At 41.4% G+C, this 24396-nt stretch overlaps 1 protein-coding gene across 3 annotated transcripts in view; it reads left to right on the forward strand.

Annotated features, from left to right (window-relative positions):
• Nucleotides 1–24396, forward strand: part of PIK3CA (phosphatidylinositol-4,5-bisphosphate 3-kinase catalytic subunit alpha) — a 57061-nt gene that overhangs the window by 7294 nt on the left and 25371 nt on the right. For all 3 annotated transcript variants that reach the window (XM_073674942.1, XM_073674944.1, XM_073674943.1), the window contains exons 2-10: nucleotides 1153–1575; nucleotides 8812–9021; nucleotides 11180–11430; nucleotides 11627–11872; nucleotides 11959–12044; nucleotides 19236–19341; nucleotides 20032–20184; nucleotides 22689–22823; nucleotides 23146–23270. In XM_073674942.1, coding sequence (XP_073531043.1) covers nucleotides 1224–1575; nucleotides 8812–9021; nucleotides 11180–11430; nucleotides 11627–11872; nucleotides 11959–12044; nucleotides 19236–19341; nucleotides 20032–20184; nucleotides 22689–22823; nucleotides 23146–23270 — 1664 coding nt within the window. In that variant the 5' untranslated portion in view covers nucleotides 1153–1223. The remainder of the gene's footprint in view (nucleotides 1–1152; nucleotides 1576–8811; nucleotides 9022–11179; nucleotides 11431–11626; nucleotides 11873–11958; nucleotides 12045–19235; nucleotides 19342–20031; nucleotides 20185–22688; nucleotides 22824–23145; nucleotides 23271–24396) is intronic.

The raw sequence follows: 24396 nt of genomic DNA on the forward strand, positions 1-24396 counted from the left end.
CTTGTACTGCCCCCCTGGCAGTAATGGTGAGACGTGCGTCAACATTAGAACATGGATACAGAAGCTTGTCATTGTCATACATTGCTGCCAGTAAGATTGTATTTTCGGAAAATATTTTCTACTTTTTCTTTAGTGATGGATCTATACTTTTTTTTCATTTTTTTTTCATGTTTTTATTAAGAAAAAAAAAATAGCAAGAAGGCTATATCTGATCTTAAGAGGCTATGCCAGTGGTAGAATCTTATCTGATCAGTAGAAAGTATATGTGATTATTGTAGAAGTAACATGAAAACGCTCACCAGGGTTGCAGTATGGTATTTGCAAACAGGATTTACTTGTTTACCGACATTCATACCATATCCTTTATAGCCTTATTTCTCTCGAAACCTGACAATTCTTGTGATTGCTTTCCTGCTAACATTTTATTCACATGATAGTTCATGATGTTACATTGTGAGCATGGCTATTGTCACTTTCCCTGTACTCATCGGCAGCATGTCTGTCCGTGTTAATGAAGAAATGGACACATAGATAACTCCTTTTCCCAACTTACTGAAACCCTGGATTCATTTGAGAAAGATTAGAAATGTTCTATTAAATAGAAACTTTATATAATTAAAGTAAAAAATAAATTTGTATTACTGCTGTTCAGATAATTATCCATTCAGGTTTGTTTATTTTTTTACATCCATGTAAAATGGGCTATTTTTCTTTCATGTCATCTTTGGAAAACCGAGGTTAAAAGGATGTCTTTCGTTCTTCATCCATGTTTATTTGATCCACGTGGATTTTAATGTGCAAGTTGCAATTAGGACATGCTCTGAATGTCACAGCCCAAATGTGTGACCCATACAGATCCATACAATGTGCTTGTCCGTTCATTAAACAGCCCTCACACGGATGTGTGGATGTAGTCTTAGTTGGGTTCTGGTTGCTCAGCTTTCAGACATTTATTTCTGGAAATTCCTTGTATTGGAAACTTTAGTCAAAAGGTCAAAACTGAAAGTTATTTTTGACCTCGGCGATAGTAAAATAGACCCCTTCTACTTGGGAATATCACCGCTTTAAGATTTTATAGTTTTCCTTTTTTTGTGGTTTGGGAGTTGCTACAGTGGTGTATTTAATGTGTTCTATATTTCCTTTTCTTTCCAGGTTCCATATGCAGGATGCATGTTGTGCTGATAGTTTTCTCCTAGAGAGATAATCAGTCTAGCTTGGCAATCATGCCACCAAGACCTTCTTCCGGGGAACTATGGGGGATCCACTTAATGCCCCCCAGGATACTGGTGGATTGTTTACTCCCAAATGGAATGATGGTGACATTAGAGTGCCTTCGTGAGGCTACGCTTGTGAACATTAAGCATGAGTTATTTAAAGAAGCCCGGAAGTACCCTCTTCACCACTTACTCCAGGATGAGTCCTCTTATATTTTTGTTAGTGTTACACAAGAAGCTGAAAGAGAAGAGTTCTTCGATGAGACCCGCCGTCTGTGTGACCTTAGGCTGTTCCAACCGTTCCTCAAAGTAATTGAGCCTGTCGGCAATAGGGAAGAGAAAATCTTAAATCGAGAAATCGGTGAGTTCTATATAATGTTGTTACAGATATGAAGATGTACATACAACTACACACTTGTAATAGTTGTGAGACTTTGAAAAGACTTGATCACTCCTTCTTTACATCACTTAGAGGTTGTCCGGGCTTTTTATATATTTAATGTGTGTATCTAGCAGGGCTGTGGAATTGGTAAGCCAAACCTCCGACTCCTCAATTTCCATGACACCGACTCCAACTCCGACTGACTCCTACATGGCTCATGTTTAAGTGATAAATTTACTGTAGCACAGATTAATCTCGGCTAAAAGTCTAGACCCTTAGATCAGGAATAGGACAGACATTTATAGGACATTTCATAACTTTCCCAAATTCTTATGAAAAAAATATTCCCCACAAACTGCATTGAACTACTGTACCCAATTCATTATATATTTTAGGAGTCGGAGTCGGTCCATGTTATACCGACTCCACCAAAATGGGCTCCGACTCCACAGCCCTGGTATCTAGGCTGCAGAATGCTGACAGTTTGTAATATACTCACTGTCAGGATTCTGAACTGTTGCCTAGCAACCTCTCTTCGGCATATAAGCAGCTCTCTGATTCTGGAGGAGCTGCTCACACCCTGCCTAGAGTTTTCCTGTCTGACACAGACTGGACATAATATCACAACAGACACCGCCCCCAGTCTCGGCCAGACCCTCCCCTGCTTCCTGCTTCTGTCGATTCTGGCACTTGTGCAGTCGGCCTCCTCAGTGTCCTGATCACATGACATCATCTCCTGCACGAGCCGATCACTGTCTATGCCAACATCGCCTGTACTATTGGGGAGGAGGCTGCTGGAGGAGCAGGCGTGGAGTAGAAGAATCTGGCCCTGCAGGAGAAGGGGAGGAACACAGGAGGCAAGCCTGCTAAGAAAGCAAGAAGAGGGGGGGTGTATATATGAGAGGCAGTTGTATAGCAAGGGACAGGAGAACAGAACAGGAAAGAGAGACCTAGTGGCCCAACAGAGGGGATATTGACTGAGGAGTGGGCACTGATGCTATGTTGCTATTGTAGGCAGGGACACAGGGAAGAAGGGACAATTCTGTGCTAGGGAGCAATAGCCTTGTAAGTCCTGGAAAACATCCAGAAGTTTTATTTATAGATTTTTCATATTAAAAGGACATGATGTGGGCGGGACGTATCAGAAATGGAGTGTAGCTATCGGGATGCCAATGTCTTATCTGCCAAGAAGGCAGGAACTTTATGTGATGTGATCTAATGGGCAAGTGACGTGATTTCCTTTTACTGTCAGTGTCGGCCCCTGCTATATGGGATAAATTATAATGTAGGCACATTTAAATGGATACCACTATTTAATCAGTGTGTGCAAACTTGTGGCTGGCACTACCACATTGCTAGTGTTGGAAAATATCAGCCACATGGTAGTCCCAGTCCGAAAGTAGCTCCTGACCATTAAAGGGGCTGTACCAAGTTTGATAGTTATCCACTATACATGAAAATGGCAGCGGCGTGCCTCAGTATATGTCCCTTTTTTATTTTATCAAAATTGGTAGGTATGGGCATGTCCCTCTTCTCCACAGCGTTGATGGTGATCGGTGCTGCACTTCCCAGGATCACTACTCTGTCACGTCCCGTGCTGGAATGTATGCAAATTGTTTCAGAGAGGAAGAGGACTAGAACTTTAGTGCCACCTATAGAAAGTAGTAATCCTAAAAATCATTATCGACTCTCTAACAAGCCTTTTCACATGACTTCAGATAAAAGCCAGAACCAGAATCTCAATTTGTAGACACTGTGTTTCGGGGTACTGCCCCTCATCAGTGCAAAGTGTGAGATCTGGTTTGACTGGGTGAGAGGCGTCTCACATGTCACTCTTCGCAAAGAGAAGCCTTACCCCTTGGATCCGAGTAAGACGCCTCTCACCCAGCCAAACCAGATCTCACACTGTACACTGATGAGTGGCAGTACCCTGAAACACACAGTGTCTGCAAATTGAGATTCTGGTTCTGGCTTTTATCCTAAGTCATGTGACAAGGCTCCTTAGAGAGTCGATATGGACTTTTAGGATTATTGCCACCTATAGGAAGTAGCAGAGTTCTAGTCCTCTTCCTCACTGAAGAGACAATTTGCATATTCCCCCAGAGGAACATTGCAGCTTAAAAGTCTCCTCACCTTGGCATGCTTAACATGTCACTCTCCACAAAGAGAAATGTTACCCCTTGGATCCCAATGCTGGAATGAATGATAGAGGTCCGTGGTGGGGCAGATACTAACAGCCAATGAGTGTGCAGAGGACGGTGCTGGACACTTAGGCTGGGGACAGGGCTAGCTCTGGCTGCGAGGACAGTAAAATGCATCATGGGTTTGGTTGGAAAAAAGCCCAGGAAGCTGCCTAACCAGGAACAGAGCATGTAAACAAACTGCATGCTGGCAAAATAAGCAAAGTTCCAGAGGAGCCAAAGGTAGAAACAAAATTTATAGGGGTGTTTTACATTGCTAAACAGCACGGATTAGCATAAAAAAAATTGGATTTCGGGGTCGGACAACCTCTTGAAAGGGGTTTTCCCGGACCCTGTGCTTTGTTACTGAAATATGACTATAAATTTGTCATGATAGTCACACCAGGTAGAGTTACTATACAAGACCAATGTGTATTCACTTTTCAATGGCAGAGTGGAGGGTTGCTTCGCTAACGATAGAGTAGAAAGGTAGACACCGCACTTCTGGTGGGTTTGTGCACAAGGATCCCATCTTGTCAGATAATGTATAGAAACTTGTCACTCAAATGTGATAAATAAGGATGCAATTTTATTTGTGGTAATATGCAGACAAATAGAGACATTTCGGCCTACAACTTGACCTCAGTCTAATGGAAAAGGTATATACAAAACATATAAATAAATAGGTGTGTATCACCATATAAAACTTGTCAATATGAAAAAACAGATGGGACAGATATAAAACATGAAGATTTATATAAATAATTTATCAGCAGTAATGTGAATAGGATATGAACCAAAAGCACAAACATCGGGGAAATGACAAAGTAAGTGGGTAGTAAGAAGTAGTATGTAGCAGCTATTAGTTTGCAGAGTGCAGGTGAGAAGACTGCCTGACATTACAATGTTATATGATCATGATAGGATTAACAAGTGCTATAATGTGCGGAGTAACGCCCAGTATGGCAGCGCCTCTCCTGCATGGCGGTGGATGCCGCATAGCTGTACCCTGCGCTGTACAGGCAGTTACTCTCCTGACCAGCTGGTGGGTCTTCTGGGCACATTTTCCCCGGTGTTTGTGCTCTTGGTTCGTATCTCATTCACTTTTCTATATTCATTGGTTCCATCACAGTGGACTCTAAATGCTATTTTTGATTGAACACCCAGTCCTTGGTCTGAGGTGCACGTTCTAACACTCTTATCCTGGTGCCTATGCGTCTGTTATATATTGCTCTACTACCATCCTGCGTTTATTCCTATTCATTTTCTTCTTTCTTTATGTTATGGTTTAGTTTACTTTTTTCTACACTTCTGCACATTTGATTATATGTGCGACTCTCAGATTTCTCTGACATTTCCCTTTTTTCAGGTGAGTTTAGGTTCCTTAGGCCTGGGAGGTATCAGATTGTTTTTTATTTGTCCTTTTTCTTCCTTTTTTTTTTTCTCTTGTCATGATTTACATTTGGGATCTTACGGAGCCATGTGATGTATTCCTCTGAATATTTACTACTGATAGATTTATATCAATAATTTTCATGTTTTATATCTGTTCCATTTGGTTTTTTCCTTTGACATGTTTTGTATGGCGATACACACCTATTTATGTTTTTTATATACCGTTTTCCATTATACTGATTTAAGGTTGAGTTGTAGACAGAAATGTCGCTTTGCTATTGATAACAGACTGGGAGAGAGCTGCAGTACCATGCATAGCCACTACACAATGTGCAGAGCTGTGCCAGTTCTCCGAGGCATGGGCCCCTTCAGTCAGGAGAAGGTGGGTATGCCAGGGTCAAACCTTAGAATTTAATATTGATAACCTATTCTCATAGTGTCATTAATATTAAAGCACCTCTCCAGCGTTTCTTTTTATTTCGCTGCTAGAGTGGTGCACCTACTGTAAGTTCCTTGACCCTAGTATTGTACTCACCAGCTGCCATCTTCAGCTCTTCTGGGAACCACACCGGTCCCCTGCCACCATCTTGTGATCACAAGTTCTGACTGACCAGAAGTCAGAGGTAACGGTCACAAGCTTTCAACGCAAGTCTAGGAGCCTTCTTCTGGCCTCGTTCTGGCTCTCATAGACTTAAATTGAGTAGTGACTTCACTGGATCGATCCGGCAGGTCACAACCTGTAGAAGACCATTTGGACCGGCTCCGATAACAACAGATGAAGATGGCGGCTGGTGAGAATAGTACTAGGGGCAGGGAACTTAAATTAGTGGCACCACTCCAGTGCTACAATAAGAAAATATGCTGAAGTGGGGTTTTAAAGCTACCACATTTTACTTAGTGCTAAAATTTAGATAGTTTTATGTAAAAATGTCCCATCTTTTTAATTTCCTTTCATATGATGTTTAGTAGGTATCTTTTATCGTTATTTATCTCATTAAGTGAAATAGTACATGTGAAAACAGTCCTCTCGTGCTAAACTGCTGTGACGTTCTGCTGGCATTAGTTGTAGGAACTAGTTTGGTTATATTGAAGAACATCCTGTTTTTCTAATCTTTATATCCAAAAGTCCATCCAAACCACTGTGGGTGAGCCGGGTGGTGGTAAATGTATTCAGTCACGTAAAATCAAAGACTAGAAAGGGACCGGAGTTTGGAAGGATTAGTATATTATTTTCTATCATTTATTATATAATATGTAGCTCTCTCATTTATTAGAAATTTAAATTTAACCCTCATTGAAACAGTAGATGGGGCCTGATACATGAACGTTGTTCACACCAGTCTTGATGAGATGTGCTGTAGTCAGACACTTCTGATTCATGAAGAGGCATGTGTCGGACAAGTGGCGTGCACCCAGGGGTGGATTAAGAGTAGCAAGGGCCCCGGGCAGTTTAGAAGGCGTGGAGACACACACACACACACACACACACACACACACACACACACACACACACACACACACACACACACACACACACACACACACACACACACACACACACGTGACATGTCACCTGATCCCCTGTGATAGTTGACGTGCAGTTAATTTGCCACAATATTAATATATTTATCATTTTTTTTACATTAATTGTATGACTTAATATTGAGCACAATTAAGTATGCTGACATTCCCTGTATACAGTATGAGACCCTACACACAATATGAGCTGCTACAATCCTCCTATACACAGCGGGAGGCTGCACGGCGGCCATCTGGACACAGACAAAGATATACATACATACATACATACATACATACATACATACATACATACATACATACATACATACATACATGCATGCATAAACACATTTGAAAACAATGATATCTGCCTGCACACACACTCACTCATACACACACACACACTCGCCATCCCCTGGCTCGGCTCCAGTCGTCCAGCTCCTCTCCGGTGGTAAGTAGCAGTGCAGGGCGCGCACTGCGTGACGTCACCCTAGCAGACACGGCCGCGCACAGGGCCGTGTCTCCTAGCTGTGACGTGGTCGGGCCAGCACACAGGGAAGTTAACAGGTGCAGTGCTGGCCTGGCCGAAGAAGAAGCAGCGGCAGTGCACCACTGCTGTGGGAGCGGTCCGGGGCCCCCCCGCCTCTGACTGCCGGTATGTGCTGCGGCGCCGCACATACTATAATGAGGGCAATCTGGCCATGGGCCCCCCGGTAGCCCAGATTGCCCTCATTATAATCCGCCTATGCTTGCACCCCCAGCCTACACTGGAGTAAGATTTGTTTCGTCACAAAAACTGCCGCTCATCATGAATTTGACTAGCGGCAGTCGCCATACACCTATTACGTCTCGGCTCTTCCCACTTTGTGAGCGGGGGTGAAAATGGTGTGAGAACACTGAAACTCGCATGATTATAGCAAAGACACCTGTTGTGCCAAAATTATGCAACTTTTCCATGATTCACGCCCTAAATAGTTTAAAAAAAAATTTGACAAATGTGCAATTCTTCTACTGTATGCCAAAATAATTTTGAGAATTCAAATTCACTTCAAATGTATGCATATGATGTAGCAAATGAGTACAGCTGGCATGTAATCTCACGTGGGCGACCAATTTGTGATACTACTGCAGTAGTGTGTTTTTATTTGTGTGCAATACTTATTTCCACGCTAGTCACTGGGCTTCATAATAGACATCAAATCATTATCATAAGGATCATTACGTTGAAGGGTAAAGGCCTCAATACACATTAGACAGGTCACTTGGCCAACAGCGATTTCCCCGCTCCCGAACTAGAATTTGGTCGGGAGAGAGTTGGGCACTGGCTTATCTCCTGTAGAACAGAAGGATCAGTCAATGGAAATCCAACTGGCTCGATCCGTCTCTGCCCTGACATCAACAGTATGAACATGACCATGTAAATCAGGGGTGGGAAACCTTTTTTTTTTTTTTCTTCCAAGGGAAAATGGATATTTATACCATCATTTGCATGCCACACCAAATTATCCTGCTATATTTGATCAAACGGCTAATTAATTCACCACTAATGTGATGGTGGGAACTGTTTTTTTTGTTGTTGTTTTTTGGTGAGCCGTGTGATGTTAGGTGATAGTGATGTTGCTACTCTCAACTGCTTTTCAAGATTTGCATGAGTCTGGTCACCTTTTTCAATAAGTTTTGTGAAGGATTGATCGCAACAGGATTGTGTTTTCGTTGGCTGTAAGTCATAATCATCAACATTAACAGAAATAAACACTTGAAATAGATCACTCTGTTTGTAATATAATATGAGTTTCACTTTTTGTATTGAAGAACTGAAATAAATTAACTTTTTGATGATATTCTAATTTTGTGAGATGCACCTGTAGGTGATCTCTGCGGACATACACCAAAGCAGGCTCATAACATGCTGACATGATATGCCATTATGTGCTTTCCCTCCATGGATGGTGTGAGTGTTTCAGCAGGGATGTATAGCATTCTGTGTGTTAAGTGACGGCTTGCATTTTCATGTAATGAGCGCCAGGTGTAAGTGTAGTTGTGTTTATGTACAACCTCACATAATGGATGAAAAGCTTGTGTTACTTTTACATAACGATATTTTTCCTCCTTTTGTAAGGTTTTGCAATAGGAATGCCTGTTTGTGAGTTTGATATGGTAAAGGATCCAGAGGTTCAGGACTTCAGGAAGAATATTCTCAATGTCTGTAAAGATGCCGTGGAACTTCGTGATGCAAATGGCCCAATCAGCCGAGCACTTTATGTTTACCCTCCCAATGTAGAATCCTCTTCAGAGCTTCCCAAGCACATAGAAAGCAAACTGGACAAAGGTAAGTGATTATTCCTCAATAGATGAGATCTGCAGATGCTTCATAGCTCATACGAATACCAGACTGATTCTTCAGAAGTTATTTTTTTGTTTTGTAACGTTGTGGAGACATCGGTATATTCTAAAACTTGCTATAGTTGGGATTACAGGTAATGGGGTTGTCCAATCTTCTACAGCAGGGATGTCAAACTCAAATACACAGAGGGGCAAAATTAAAAACTTGGACAAAGTCACCGGCCAACTTTGATATTTATTAAGAGTCTACAATTGAGAGTTTTTCCGTATCAAATATATTGATGAAAATTTTCAGGTGGAAACAAACTTAGAGGTTGTCCCGCGAACAAAGTACATTTCTATTAAGAGATAGTAGAATAAAATTAGCACATAATCACAAATGGGGCACAGTGGAATAATTTAAATATGTAATAGCAAAGGATAAAAAACCTTGAATTAATAATACAGTTAGCATCATAATTTAACAAAAGTGCCACCCAAACATAGTATGATAGCCCCACAGTGAATTCCTCCACAGTACCCTCCACACGCATGGTATGATGTCCCTACTGTACCCCCCAGCACAGTATGGTGACCCATCACAGTATGATGCCCCAGCTATTGTCCCCACACAGCCCTCTACACAGAATAATGGGCCCACATAGTCCTCCATACGGTATAATGGGCCCCACATAGTCCCCCATACGGTATAATGGGCCCCACATAGTCCCCCATACGGTATAATGGGCCCCACATAGTCCCCCATACGGTATAATGGGCCCCACATAGTCCCCGACGTTGTCGCCGGCCAAATATAATCACCCTGAGGGCCAGAGTTTGACGTGTGGTCTACAGGATATTTTGTAGATGAGTCTAGCATTTGATCTTGAGAGAACAGGGCCCCGACGTTCCCTGTCAGTAATGTGGATGTTCACTCGTGTACCATATCTCTCTTCATTCATTTCTATTAGAGCATGAAAAATTGTAGGGCTGGCTTCAACCATAAACTGTTGAACATTTATGGCACTTTCTGATGTTGTCCCAGATAGAGCAATCACTTTTAATGGGGTATTCCTATCGCCAAGATCCTAGCTCAATATGTAGTAGGTGCAATAATATTAACGGTCACTATGTGAGTGGTCGTAACCATGGATACCTAAGGGTCCTGCAATGCCTACACATGGGGTAAGAGAGATAAAGCGAATCAGAAGAACTATACTATATTTTTAATTGGAGGTATTATTATTATTATTATTATTATTATTATTATTATTCCTACTATATATTGGGATAGGATCTTGGAGATGAGAATACCCCTTTTTAAGTGTATTCTCTGTTTAAAAAAAGGGAGCCAATCTGTTATTTACATTATTGTAACTTTATAGAGCTCTAGGAGTGACTTCAACAACTTGGGAGGGAAAATCTCTGATTCAAACTTCCTGGGACGTACAGATGTGGCAAATGTTAACTTGATGGCACGTTACATACCATAATGCAGCAAACCGTAACTTGCCTTTTAACTCCTCCCAAGCCTTTGAAAATGCCCCATTAGGCTTTCAGCATCATGGTATCATCTGTAAATCTAATTTGCACTCTTAAAATCTACTTTGTAGTGTATAATGTCAGTTATCAAAGCAGAATACGTTTTCATATAACTGCATTCAGTATATGGTGGTCCCCTATATTAAGGCTATGACCAAGGTTCCCTCAGTGCCAGTACTACATTGCAGTGCAACACAAGTGAATATGGGCCACATTGTGACCCGTGGGTACTGCAACAATGATCACTTAAGTGACTAAAAATCTGACGTGTTTGGACTTCTTTTGATTGTGACCAGCAGAACCCTCAGGGCAGCAATATGAACCCATTCACTTGTATTGCACTGTGATCTAGCAGCACCGAGCGAACCTTGGTCTCGTGACAAGTGCCAAAGCCACCTTCTAACCCTAGCCTGAATCACAATGACTTTATGTCAGGACAGTTGCATGATGACTTTGGTTTTTTGAAATATTCTCATAAAATTTGTGGAACTCCTGATGATTGAAAGTTGAAGGAAACTTGTGTCAGATGTGTTATTCATTTCACACCCACATATACAGTATGTAGGTTGAGTAATTTTATCTACCGTTTCCTCTAATCCTCATTGACTGCTTCATTCCTTCAGGGCATATAATTGTGGTTATTTGGGTCATTGTATCCCCTAACAATGAAAAGCAGAAGTACTCTTTAAAGATCAGCCATGATTGTGTACCAGAACATGTAATAGCAGAAGCGATCAGGAAAAAGACACGGAGTATGCTACTGTCCACTGAACAGCTCAAGCTTTGTGTCCTGGAGTACCAGGGGAAGTATATATTAAAAGTTTGCGGATGTGATGAATACTTGCTGGAAAAGTATCCGCTGAGTCAGTATAAGGTGAGAAGACCTCTATTAATGCCTTTGATTCTCATGTTAAGGCTTATTTTGGCTTACCCCACATACATAACTGTAAGTTTTGAGCAAGTGTTGCATAATTTTCTGTGCAATTTTAGTACTTTAGGAACATATAGCTGTTCTGAATAGTGTCTTTTTTTGCAATCCCCAATACATACAGTGTTTATTTATATCTCAGTATATCAGAAGCTGCATTATGCTTGGCCGGATGCCCAATTTGATGTTGATGGCCAAGGACAGCCTATACAACCAGATCCCAGTTGACACCTTCACTATGCCCTCTTATTCAAGAAGAATTTCGACAGCAACACCTTATATGAATGGAGAAGCTTCTGCTAAATCTCTATGGGCGATCAACAGTACTCTTAGAATAAAAATTCTATGTGCTACCTATGTCAACGTAAACATCCGAGATATCGATAAGGTACTTTTATCATTCACATAGAGTTTTTGCTACTTTTCTTTTTGTTTGTGCCTTGTTAATTTTTGTGTAAACCTAATTTACTTTAGATCTATGTTCGTACTGGTATGTTTCATGGAGCTGAACCATTGTGTGACAACGTGAACACTGTGCGGGTTCCCTGCTCAAATCCAAGGTGATTTATTTTATCATTGTTTTAGTCTGCTTTAGGAATATCTACATTATAATTTTTTTGTGTTTTAGACCTTCCTTTTCATTGTCTTTCTCCAATATGGCTGTTGGGATTGTGATCTTTTGGAAAAAAAAAAAAGTTACTGTCTAATTTCCCTTGCTATGAAATACAGTACAGACCAAAAGTTTGGACACACCTTCTCATTTAAAGATTTTTCTGTATTTTCATGACTATGAAAATTGTACATTCACACTGAAGGCATCAAAACTATGAATTAACACATGTGGAATTATATACTTAACAAAAAAGTGTGAAACAACTGCAAATATGTCTTATATTCTAGGTTCTTCAAAGTAGCCACCTTTTGCTTTGATGACTGCTTTGTTTAATTCATAGTTTTGATGCCTTCAGTGTGAATGTACAATTTTCATAGTCATGAAAATACAGAAAAATCATTAAATGAGAAGGTGTGTCCAAACTTTTGGTCTGTACTGTACTCTAAAAGAAAGTTGTGAAAACTGCATCTAGTCCTCTTTATTTTGGTCCATTATGGAGCTGCTAAGTTGTAAAATGTGACTAATTGAGACTTTCATGGGTTTTTATAGGAGCTTGTGGGAAAAAAGTGTTAGCATGACAATGGTGAATACTGCTCTTTTAAATTATGGGCCACATTTATCATTATGTTTACACCATTTCATTATTGTAAATGCTTAAGCCAAATTTATTAGTTTTGCACTATTTTTTACGCCATTTTTTTTTTATCAGTACCAACAACGAAACTTAATGCAAAAAGGGACATTGCCTTCATTCCCTTTGGAATGAAGCCAACCTATTTAACCCCTTAAGCCCCGCGGGTGGTTTGCACGTTAATGACCGGGCCAATTTTTACAATTCTGACCACTGTCACTTTATGAGGTAATTACTCTGGAACGCTTCAACGGATCCCCCTGATTCTGAGATTGTTTTTTCGTGACATATTGTACTTCATGATTGTGGAAAAATTTCTTCGATATCACTTGCGTTTATTTGTGAAAAAAACGGAAATTTGGCGAAAATTTTGAAAATTTTGCAATTTTCAAAATTTGAATTTTTAAGCCCTGAAATCAGAGCGATATGTCACACAAAAGAGTTAATAAATAACATTTCCCACATGTCTACTTTACATCAGCACAATTTTGGAACCAAAATTTTTTTTTGTTAGGGAGCTATAAGGGTTAAAAGTTGACCAGCGATTTCTCATTTTTCCAACAAAATTTACAAAACCATTTTTTTAGGGACCACATCACATTTGAAGTCACTTTGAGAGGTCTTTATGACAGAAAATACCCAAAAGTGACACCATTCTAAAAACTGCACCCCTCAAGGTGCTCAAAACCACATTCAAGAACTTTATTAACCCTTCAGGTGCTTCACAGGAATTTTTTGAATGTGGAAGAAAAAAATGAACATTTAACTTTTTTTCACAAAAATGTTACTTTAGACCCAATTTTTTTTATTTTCACAGGGGTAACAAGAAAAAATGGACCCCAAAATTTGTTGTGCAATTTTCCCTGGGCACGCAGATACCCAATATTTGGGGAAAAAATACTGTTTGGGCGCACGGCAGGGCTCGGAAGGGAAGGAGCGCCATTTGACTTTTTGATTGTAAAATTTGCTTGAATAATTAGCGGACGCCATGTTGTGTTTGGAGAGCCCATGTGTGCCCAAACTTTGGAGCTCCCCCACAAGTGACCCCATTTTGGAAACTAGACCCCCCAAGGCACCTTTCTAGATGCATAGTGAGCACTTGGAACCCCCAGGTGCTTCACAAATTGATTCGTAACAATGAAAAAGTGAAAAAAAAAAACACTTTTTCATTTTTATGAATCAATTTGTGAAGCACCTGAGGGTTCCAAGTGCTCACAATGCATCTAGATAGGTGCCTTGGGGGGTCTAGTTTCCAAAATGGGGTCACTTGTGGGGGAGCTCCAATGTTTGGGCACACAGCGGCTCTCCAAACGCAACATGGTGTCGCTAACAATTTGAGCCGATTTTCCGTTAAATTTGTTAGAGGACACCATGTTGCATTTAGAGAGTCCCTGTGTGCCCAAACATTGGAGCTCCCCCACAAGTGACCCCATTTTGGAAACTAGACCCCCCAAGGCACCTATCTAGATGCATAGTGAGCACTTGGAACCCCCAGGTGCTTCACAAATTGATTCGTAACAATGAAAAAGTGAAAAAAAAAACACTTTTTCATTTTTACGAATCAATTTGTGAAGCACCTAGGGGTTCCAAGTGCTCACTATGCATCTAGATAGGTGCCTTGGGGGGTCTAGTTTCCAAAATGGGGTCACTTGTGGGGGAGCTCCAATATTTGGGCACACAGCGGCTCTCTAAATGCAACATGATATCCGCTAACAAATTGAATGGAAAATCGTCTCAAATTGTTAGCGGACACCACATTGCGTTTGGAGAGCCCCTCTGTGCCCAAACTTTGGAGCTCCCCCACAAGTGACCCCATTTTGGAAACTAGACCCCCCAAGGCACCTTTCTAGATGCATAGTGAGCACTTGGAACCCCCAGGTGCTTCACAAATTGATTCGTAATAATGAAAAAGTGAAAAAAAAAACACTTTTTCATTTTTACGAATCAATTTGTGAAGCACCTAGGGGTTCCAAGTGCTCACTATGCATCTAGATAGGTGCCTTGGGGGGTCTAGTTTCCAAAATGGGGTCACTTGTGGGGGAGCTCCAATGTTTGGGCACACAGGGACTCTCTAAATGCAACATGGTATCCGCTAACAAATTGAATGGAAAATCGGCTCAAATTGTTAGCGGACGCCACATTGCGTTTGGAGAGCCCCTCTGTGCCCAAACTTTGGAGCTCCCCCACAAGTGACCCCATTTTGGAAACTAGACCCCACAAGGCACCTATCTAGATTCATAGTGAGCACTTAGAACACCCAGATGCTTCACAAATTGATTCATAAAAATGAAAAAGTGTTTTATTTTCACTTTTTCATTTTTACGAATCAATTTGTGAAGCACCTGGGTGTTCTAAGTGCTCACTATGCATCTAGATAGGTGCCTTGGGGGGTCTAGTTTCCAAAATGGGGTCACTTGTGGGGGAGCTCCAATGTTTGGGCACACAGGGGCTCTCCAAACGCAATATGGCGTCCGCTAACAATTTGAGCCGATTTTCCATTCAATTTGTTAGCGGATACCATGTTGCATTTAGAGAGTCCCTGTGTGCCCAAACATTGGAGCTCCCCCACAAGTGACCCCATTTTGGAAACCAGACCCCCAAGGCACCTATCTAGATTCATAGTGAGCACTTGGAACCCCAGGTGCTTCACAAATTGATTCATAAAAATGAAAAAGTGTTTTATTTTCACTTTTTCATTTTTACGAATCAATTTGTGAAGCACCTGGGTGTTCTAAGTGCTCACTATGCATCTAGATAGGTGCCTTGGGGGGTCTAGTTTCCAAAATGGGGTCACTTGTGGGGGAGCTCCAATGTTTGGGCACACAGGGGCTCTCCAAACGCAATATGGCGTCCGCTAACAATTTGAGCCGATTTTCCATTCAATTTGTTAGCGGACACCATGTCGCGTTTGGAGAGCCCGTGATGTGCCTAAACAGTGGCGCTCCCCCACAAGTGTCCCCATTTTGGAAACTATACCCCTCAAAGATTTTATTAAGGTGTATAGTGAACATTTTGAACCCAGAGGTACGGCACATTATTTGTTTACATTAGGTCATCATATTGAATAAGTTGTCATTATTCTTGAGCGCAAGTGCTCGCTACTTGAGTTTGCATCGGGTACTCAGGTATGCACCATGTACAGCGTGTGCTCGAGTGACATGCTCGAGTCCCTGCTCCGCATGTTTCACGGTTATTATACACCCAAAAAAAAACATGCGGGGATCGCTCGTGCATGGCAGGCAATCCCCGTAAAGTTTTTTGGCCGTGAAGCATATGGGGCAGAGACTCGAGCATGTCACTCAAATACCCACGATACTAAATGCATACCAAAGCACCCGATGCAAACTCAAGTAGCGAGCACTTGCTCTCAACACTAGTCGCCATATCGTCATCTTTTTTTCTTACTTTTGAAAAAAATCCCAACCCCAGCCCTAGCCCCAGCACAACCCTAGCCCCAGCACAACCCTAGCCCCAGCACAACCCTAGCCCCAAACCCAGCCCTAACCCTAGCCCAATCCTAACTCAAGAGTTTATTTTTGACGCCTTTCCTTGTGCGGCATAAGTGATTAGACGACTTTATTCTTCGGGTCGGTGTGATTACAGCAATGCCAGAATCATATGGGGTTTTTATGACTGACAGCTGTCACACACTAAAAGACGCATTTTTTGTAAAATCTAGTTTTTGCATCGCCATATTTTGAGAGCTATAATTTTTCCAGATTTTGGCAGACAGTCATGTGACGGCTCGTTTTTTGCGGGATGACTTGACGTTGTTATTGGTGCCATTTTCAGGCACGTGACATTTTTTGATCGCTTTCTATTCCGATTTTTGGGAGGCAGAATAAACAAAAACCAACAATTCAGGAATTGTTTTTTTTTTTTTTTTTTTTTTTTATTCTGTTCCGCGTGTGGTAAAATTGATGAGGCAGCTTTACTCTTCGGGTCAGTACGTTTACAGCGGTACCACATTTGTATCATTTTTCTATGTTTTGGCGCTTATACACAATAAAAGCTATTTTATAGAAAAAAATATTTTTTAGTATCGCTTTATTCTGAAAGCTATAACTTTTTTATTTTTCGGCTGATGGAGCTATATGGCGGCTTGTTTTTTGCGGGACGAGATGACGTTTTCAGCGGTATCATTTTTATTTATATGCATCTTTTTGATCGCGTGTTATTCCACTTTTTGTTTGGCGGTATGGTGATAAAGCATTGTTTTTTGCTTGTTTTTTTTTTTTTTTTTTTTTTTACCGTGTTCACTGAAGGGGTTAACTAGTGGGACAGTTTTATAGGTCAGGTTGTTCCGGACGCGGCGATACCAAATATGTGTACTTTTATTGTTTTTTTTTATTTTTTTTATAATAATATTTATTGATGGGTACATTATATTTTTATTTTTGGTGTATTATTTTTTTTATTTTTTTATAATATTTTTGCACTTTTTTTTTTTTTTCCCCACTTTCACACAGTTTATACACTTTATTACTTTGTCCCACTCTGGGACTTTCACTTTTTTTTTTCTGATCGCCTGCATGGCATAGGAATGGAGCACCATCCCTATGCCATGAAGGCTGTCAGAAGTGCACAGTGTGAAGATTGCTTGGAGATGCACTGCGCATGTCCAAGCAATCTTCCTGCTCTCCGGTGACCCGGATGTTGTCATGACGACATCGGGTCGTCATGGCAACACCCGGGAAGCCTTTGCAAACTGCGCTGGAAGCCGGAAGAGGAGGTGAGTATCGCCGATCACCTCCCCTTGCCCCCGCAATGCCGCGATCGACTTCGATCGCAGCATCGCGGGGGTTAATGTGCTGGGAGCGGTGCGTGACCGCTCCCTGCACATAGTACCGGGTGTCAGCTGTGACAATCAGCTGACACCCGGCGGCGATCGCGCCCGCACAGCCTGTGTGCGCGCGCGATCGCGATGACGTACTAATACGGGTCTGGCTCTTAAGTCCCAGGGCACAGACGCGTATTAGTACGTCAGATGTTATTAAGGGGTTAAGGTTGCTTTTGTATATAAACGTTATGTATTTTAGACCGGTCATAGCTGACTTAAATGCATGGAGCAATTACATTTATGTTAAACCATTATTAACCTGCATCAAAAATTGCAATTTGCACAAAATTCTACATTAATCTGCGACATTTAACATATTGGTCTCACACTTTTTTAACACAAGCAAGTTTACCAATAGGGATTCTTTAAAAAGCTGGAAATTGTTCAACAATTCAGCCTTCATTCCAAACATCCTTAGGCTCTTATCTAACACTGGGAAATGTTAAAGGGGTAAGCCAGTACCCTTTCACCCCCTCCCTCCCATGGAGCTAAAAAACTTAAGGCCCCGTCACACTTAGCGACGCTGCAACGATCCCGACAACGATACGACCTGTCAGGGATCGTTGCTGCGTCGCTATGTGGTCGCTGGTGAGCTGTCAAACAGGCAGGCTCACCAACGATCAGGGGAGCAGCGACATTGTGGAAAGAATCTTTCCACGATGTCCTGCTCCTGGTTACCAGCCTGCTGAAGCAGGAGCAGGCTGGTAACTATGGTAAACATCGGGTTACTAGGGGCACACTATGTTTACCATAGTTACCAGCGTGATCGCTGCTCCCGCTGGTCACACACAGCGATGTGTGCTGACCAGTGGGAGAGCAACGACCAAAAAATGGTCCAGGACACTTTGCAGCGATCAGCGACCTCACAGCAGGGGCCTGATCGTTGCAAAGTGTCACACATAGCGACATCGCTGGTGAGGTCGCTGTTGCGTCACCAAAACCGTGACACAGCAGCGATCTCGCTATGTGAGACGGGGGCTTTACTGGCAGGTAGTTTCTAATTAGCTCCCTATTCTGTCCTGGGATGATCTCTCCCGGTTCAGAGCAGTCACAGATGTCTACTGCTGATGATCGTCTTGCTTCTGGTGATCTTCTTGCTTCCTGTGCTGTCAAGTACACAGAGCAGCTTCTTCTCTTCCACCCCTGCCGATGTCATGCTGATTGACAGGCAGCGATGAGCCGGCTAACTGTGGTAGCTGGATGTCAATCATCATGATGCTGGCAGTGAGGCCCCATATATGTAGAAGAGAATGAGCTGCTCTGTTGACATGACGGCACAGGAAGCAGGAGCATCGCTGGCAGGAGCTCCGTGACCGCCCTGAACCAGGAGAGATCATCGCAAGACAAAACAGGCAGCTAGATAGCGACTACCCACTAGTAAGTAATGTTTAGCCCCATAAAAAAGTCCCAGATAAACTCTTTAAGCTTCCATGCTTAATTTGCGCCGAATGTATCATTTTCGATGCAACACTTGATAAATATGTAGTGGTGTGGTTTCAGTGAGTATACTAGTGATTTGATGCAAATTACATTATTTTTTATAAACCAGTAAGTGTGTGTCAGTGCTGTGTTCACGATTTCATATAAGTGTTGGTTTATAAGCTATATCTTACTTGTCAGGTGACTTATTTTTTTTTTTTTTGCCTTTTTTCGTCATCTTTTTCCAGGTGGAATGAATGGCTTTCGTACGATATGTTCATCCCAGATTTACCCAGGGCAGCTCGCCTTTGTCTTTCCATCTGTTCAGTAAAAGGCAGAAAAGGAGCTAAAGAAGTAAGTGTTGTAGGATTTTAGCATTTTTGATCCAAGTATTTTAGCTGTAGGTGTAGTTTGTCATTATTTTTGCTTACACATGGATCTTTGCTGCTGAACATATTTCCCGTGTTTACAGATGCCGAGATGTGGATGTCTGTCTTCAGCCCTTCTCCCAATCACTATCTTTCTAAACATTTACAGGATTTACTTGTACAATGTTTACAGAAAACTGCAATACTCCTTTCATCTAGTTGTGGGTAAAAGGCTGGTCTGATGAGAACATGCCAGCTGTCTATGGGAAAGGTGATAAATGTATGATTGCTGGGAGAATGGGATTCCAAAAAGTCCCTATGTTCTGTATTCAGTGTCTGTGGGAGCAGTGATCGCACATGCTCACTCTGACTCTATTCACATAGGACACTTGTTGGGAGTCTCAGCAGCCTGGCCCTTAGAAATCATTCATTTATCAATTGATCATCTGTTCTATGGATATGTGAGACATTAAGTAGATGGAACAACACCTGTAAGTCCTGTGTGCCTGTAAATTTGTGAGCCTGTACTTAATGTAAACTGGAATCCTGTAATTCCCAAGCAGCTTTCTCCAACATCGACCAGATGTTTGTCACAAATAGACCAATAATTAGGCAATACTTACACGTATGGACATGACCCTTGCCATTCTAATGCTTATGTTTTATCCTCCCACAGGAACACTGCCCGTTGGCATGGGGCAATATAAACTTGTTTGATTACACAGATACATTAGTCTCTGGGAAAATGGCATTGAACTTGTGGCCTGTACCTCATGGATTAGAAGACTTGCTCAATCCAATCGGAGTCACCGGGTCCAATCCAAACAAGGTACAAAAATCTTCATCCATCTTTAGTCAGTGGAATACTATATTTGTGTTTTCACGTTGCATGTTAAATTCTAAAAATGTTTCCTTGACAGGTGCCCATTTTCTGAGATTGCGAAGATATGAACCAAAAGTGCAGAAAAGGAAAAAAAAATCCACTTAAAATCAGTATTTACACAACAGGATGCCTAAAATCAGACAGTAACTAGTATGTCAACCCAAAGCCATAAATAGCTGGATCTCATGGGGCAAGTGATTGTGTAGAAAGCCATTTTAACTCAGAAGGTGTATGCTTGTAAATGGGGTTTATTTAGATCCATGTATCTGTAGTATAGACTAGTGTTTCTGAACCATCCTTAAACAACTTTAGTCCAAGATAATTTAACCAATTACCAACAAAGCTATGGTCTTTCACAATCCTATCGATTACCCACCACCTGTCTGGGGCTGCTTTTTCTAATTCATAAGAGTAAGCAGCCCCAGACTGTTGTCTTTTATAAACACTCCCTGATGTCCCCCAAAAGGGCCAGACTTTTGCTAGAATTTCAGGGTTATGGGAACCAGGTACGCAGAGCAAGATCGCACAAAACTCTTCACCCCTCTCACAAAGAAAGCGCAAGAATACACTCTTTGCACTAACCGAGCTCTGCTTCATCTTTTATGTTTACTGGCAGTGATCAAATGGTAACCTACTGTTCAATTACTGCTTAATAAACATGGCCGCATTGCTGGGGTATTGCAGAGAGCGAGATGTCGCAGTATCATTGTGAGAAGGTCCTCAGAGGATGTTGGGCTCCTGCTCTGCATTCTGAGATCACACAATCTGGATGTTTGGTGAGAAAGTTGGGCTTTTTTGGGGATCATTATGGAATGTTCTGTGCCCTTTTTTAAGTAACTTCTGTGGGCTGTACACTCTTATTAAAACAAACAGCGTTCTGCAGTGTTTTTTTTTTTTTCCATCCGTTAGCTGTCAGTACTGCATGGTCAGTGTGTCCAGTAGAATACTTACCGGTCGCTGTCTTCTGCTGCTCCTCGTGCTATCCAAGTCCTCTTTTGCATCTTGTGATTGCATCACTTTCTTGCTGGCTCACACAGCCGGCCGTTACTTCATTTGTTAATGTAAGTCTCAACTTTCTCAGTGTAAGTATGAGACTCTCAACAAGGATTTATTTCCAGTACACACAGAATTGCTATGTGACTTGACTGGTAACAACTGTTGTCACAAGATGCTGGAAAAGGCAGAAAACTGACTAAGTATTTTAATGCATACATTGAACATACCATACTGGTAGCTAATGGATGGGAAATAAAAAAATAAATAAAAAAAAAATTTGCTGGATTGTCCGTTTAATAAAAATGGCACTCCCAAATTTGTGATGGGTGCTTTTTAAAGGGTATCTTTCACTACCTTGGAAAAGTCCGGAAGTAAAAGGAGACCAAATAATCATATAATTTGAGAAAGGTTTTATTAATTAAGAAAAGTATAACATTTCCTTTCTAATATTGGAAACTAATGCCCTGCTCCTTTAAGACAAGGAGACTGGAGTCAGCAGCTGCTGGTCTCTCTATCTCATTGATTTGACAGGTTTGTGAGACTTTCTGCATTTGAAGATACCACTGGGTATGGGGAGTAAATGGGTATGGGGAGTAAATGTATCGAGAGCTTTTTACTACTATGCTGGATAAAGTTCTATATCGTAGCCCTTAAGGTGTTACATAAATTTGACCATAGGCAAGGAATATGATAGATATCAAAAAGTCCTGTAAAGGGGGTTGACAGCCCCTATACACATCAGTAAGGAAAATCTGTTGTTGACTTTTCTACTCCAGTGCTCTTGCACTAGTCTTTGTTTATTTAGGCATGTCATCACTGTGCAGCCATCTATACTTGTGACCACTGCAGCCAATCACTGGCCAAGCAGTCTTTTGACATGCGCCACTGAGGCCAGTCATCATGTTTGTAGATGTCATGCCATGGCAACCCAACTTCACCCCATGCAGGTGCCCTCTTACCTTACTCTACCAGACTTGCATTTTGAATAAAGGGACTCTGTCAGCACAGAATGACTGTTCTGTACAACAGTGCCAAGTACAGGCGCTCGGTGCTTCACGTTGTAGATAAACCTCTTCCCACCTGCTTGTTTCCCTCTATCTCCGCCATTCTCTGGTTCTATGAAACCAGAGCTGTCAATCAAAGAAGAAAGGGGGATGGACATAGAGAGAAAACAAGCAGGTGGGAATAAATGATTGGCCATGCCAAAGGTGCACCGATCGCCTTCACTTGATTTGAACGGTTCCCCCCCTCCCTTTGGTCCCTCCATCTGAATGTACCACTGGTGTAGACTATGCCTTATGAATACATATTCCTACGTTACCTCTTTGCTTTACAGATTTGATGAGTTCGGTCCTCTTAGTAAGTTCAACGACTCTTGTGTATAGCCCCTGTCACCATTGTTTCTTGGTTACCTATTTCTTTATTCAGGCTCTTCTGTTATTACTGTTTTTCAGGAAACTCCCTGCCTAGAGCTTGAATTTGACTGTTTCAGTAGCCCAGTCAAGTTCCCAGATATGACGGCAATAGAAGATCATGCAAACAAGGCTTTAGAGCGAGAGATGGGCTACAATTATAGCCATTCCGGACTGGTAAATAATGTCATTACTATATTTCATCTATAGGAGATATGATATTGTAGTCTATAATAATATTAAAAGTGTGACCGTCTGTATTAGATTTTCTTTCTCTTGCCACTTCATTGCTCTGACAGTGCTATTCCTGTTATCCAAAATGTCCAGAATGCTGATTGTTTCCTTTATTGTCTCTGCCATTGTGTAATAGGAGCCGTCTTGGTGCTCTCACCATGTACAGGCATTTTAGCTCACTGTGTATTGAAAACTGGATAAAACGCTAGTGGGGAGGATGAAAGCATCAGTAACATTTATGTATTATGGTAATGTTATTTTTCAGACTAGCAGAATAGCCAGAGACAATGAAGTCAGAGAAAGTGATAAAGAGCAGCTCAAAGCCATTTCTACTCGGGACCCTCTCTCTGAAATCACTGAGCAAGAAAAAGAATTCCTTTGGAGCCACAGGTCTTTAATATTTCTGTGTTAAATGGGTTTGCATAGAAATGTAGATCTTTTAACAATTTGTTTTACAAAAATTACATTGTAAACGACTCACATTTAAGGAAGAGAAATTATCAATGTGTGAACACCATGTCTGTTTTACTATTCAGCGGAAATTATATCCAATGTATAAAAAATAGTCTACCACGAGAGAAATATGCATTAACCCTTTTGCGACCAAGGATGTATGTAATGCATGATGACTTTAAACACGTGGCACTACTAGAATATAAGAACTAGATCCAGGTTCTTGCGATCATGATAAAGGCCAGAATTCAGGTGCAATATTTGGGGTGCAGCACTCATTTCTAGTCAAGGAGTCAGATGAAATGCTTGTTTGGCATCTCTCTTCTTACACAGAACAAGTTTGGAAATTCATACCCCAGTACGGCCTGCCAGCAACTTTTCTTCATGTTATCCCCTCCTCTTACTAATGAGAACGGATGTGTGTTTACAGATGTTTTTGGTCTGTTTGGTGTTGCTATTGTACAGATGTGGGCATAAGTGGCATGGATGGACTCTGCAAATGTTTGAACTTTTTTAATTAGATGTCTTTTTTAAGGCTCCAATTAGGAATACAATTTAGTCACAAATGTGAATAATTGCGCAGTGTTTTAAAAAATGCTACCTTTTGATTGGAGCCATATTTCAGACTTTGTTTATCTGGGGTAAAGGTGCAGATTGCTGTCCCAGCCCTTGTATATAATTATAATGACTTGTTGTCTCCCTCTTGACTTTATTTCCCCATCACGGGGCCTACTCCCCTGTTTTCCTTCCTAACTACTCCGTTGATTTTTATATAAAATTGCATGAAGGTGCCCATGTGTATAGTGTACTGAGTATGCAGGTATCTTTCAGTAAATTTATGGCTATAAGATATTTATTTTCTGATTTGCGTTTTAGTCTTGGTACTACACTGCAAAATTAGCCACGACACCGGTTGCAAGGCCAAAGATCACTCTGTGCCACTGTTACATCACATCTTGATGCAAGTCAGCAGGTCTCCTTGCAAATTACAAGTGGTTGTGAGTTTTTGCACATTTCTTGTCTTAATACCCTGCAGGTTAAGATGCGACTCCGTTCACCTGCA

This window comes from Phyllobates terribilis, unplaced genomic scaffold (assembly GCF_046119375.1).
Source record: "Phyllobates terribilis strain yellow unplaced genomic scaffold, ASM4611937v1 Scaffold_3__8_contigs__length_932513732, whole genome shotgun sequence".
NCBI classification, from domain to species: Eukaryota; Metazoa; Chordata; class Amphibia; order Anura; family Dendrobatidae; genus Phyllobates; species Phyllobates terribilis.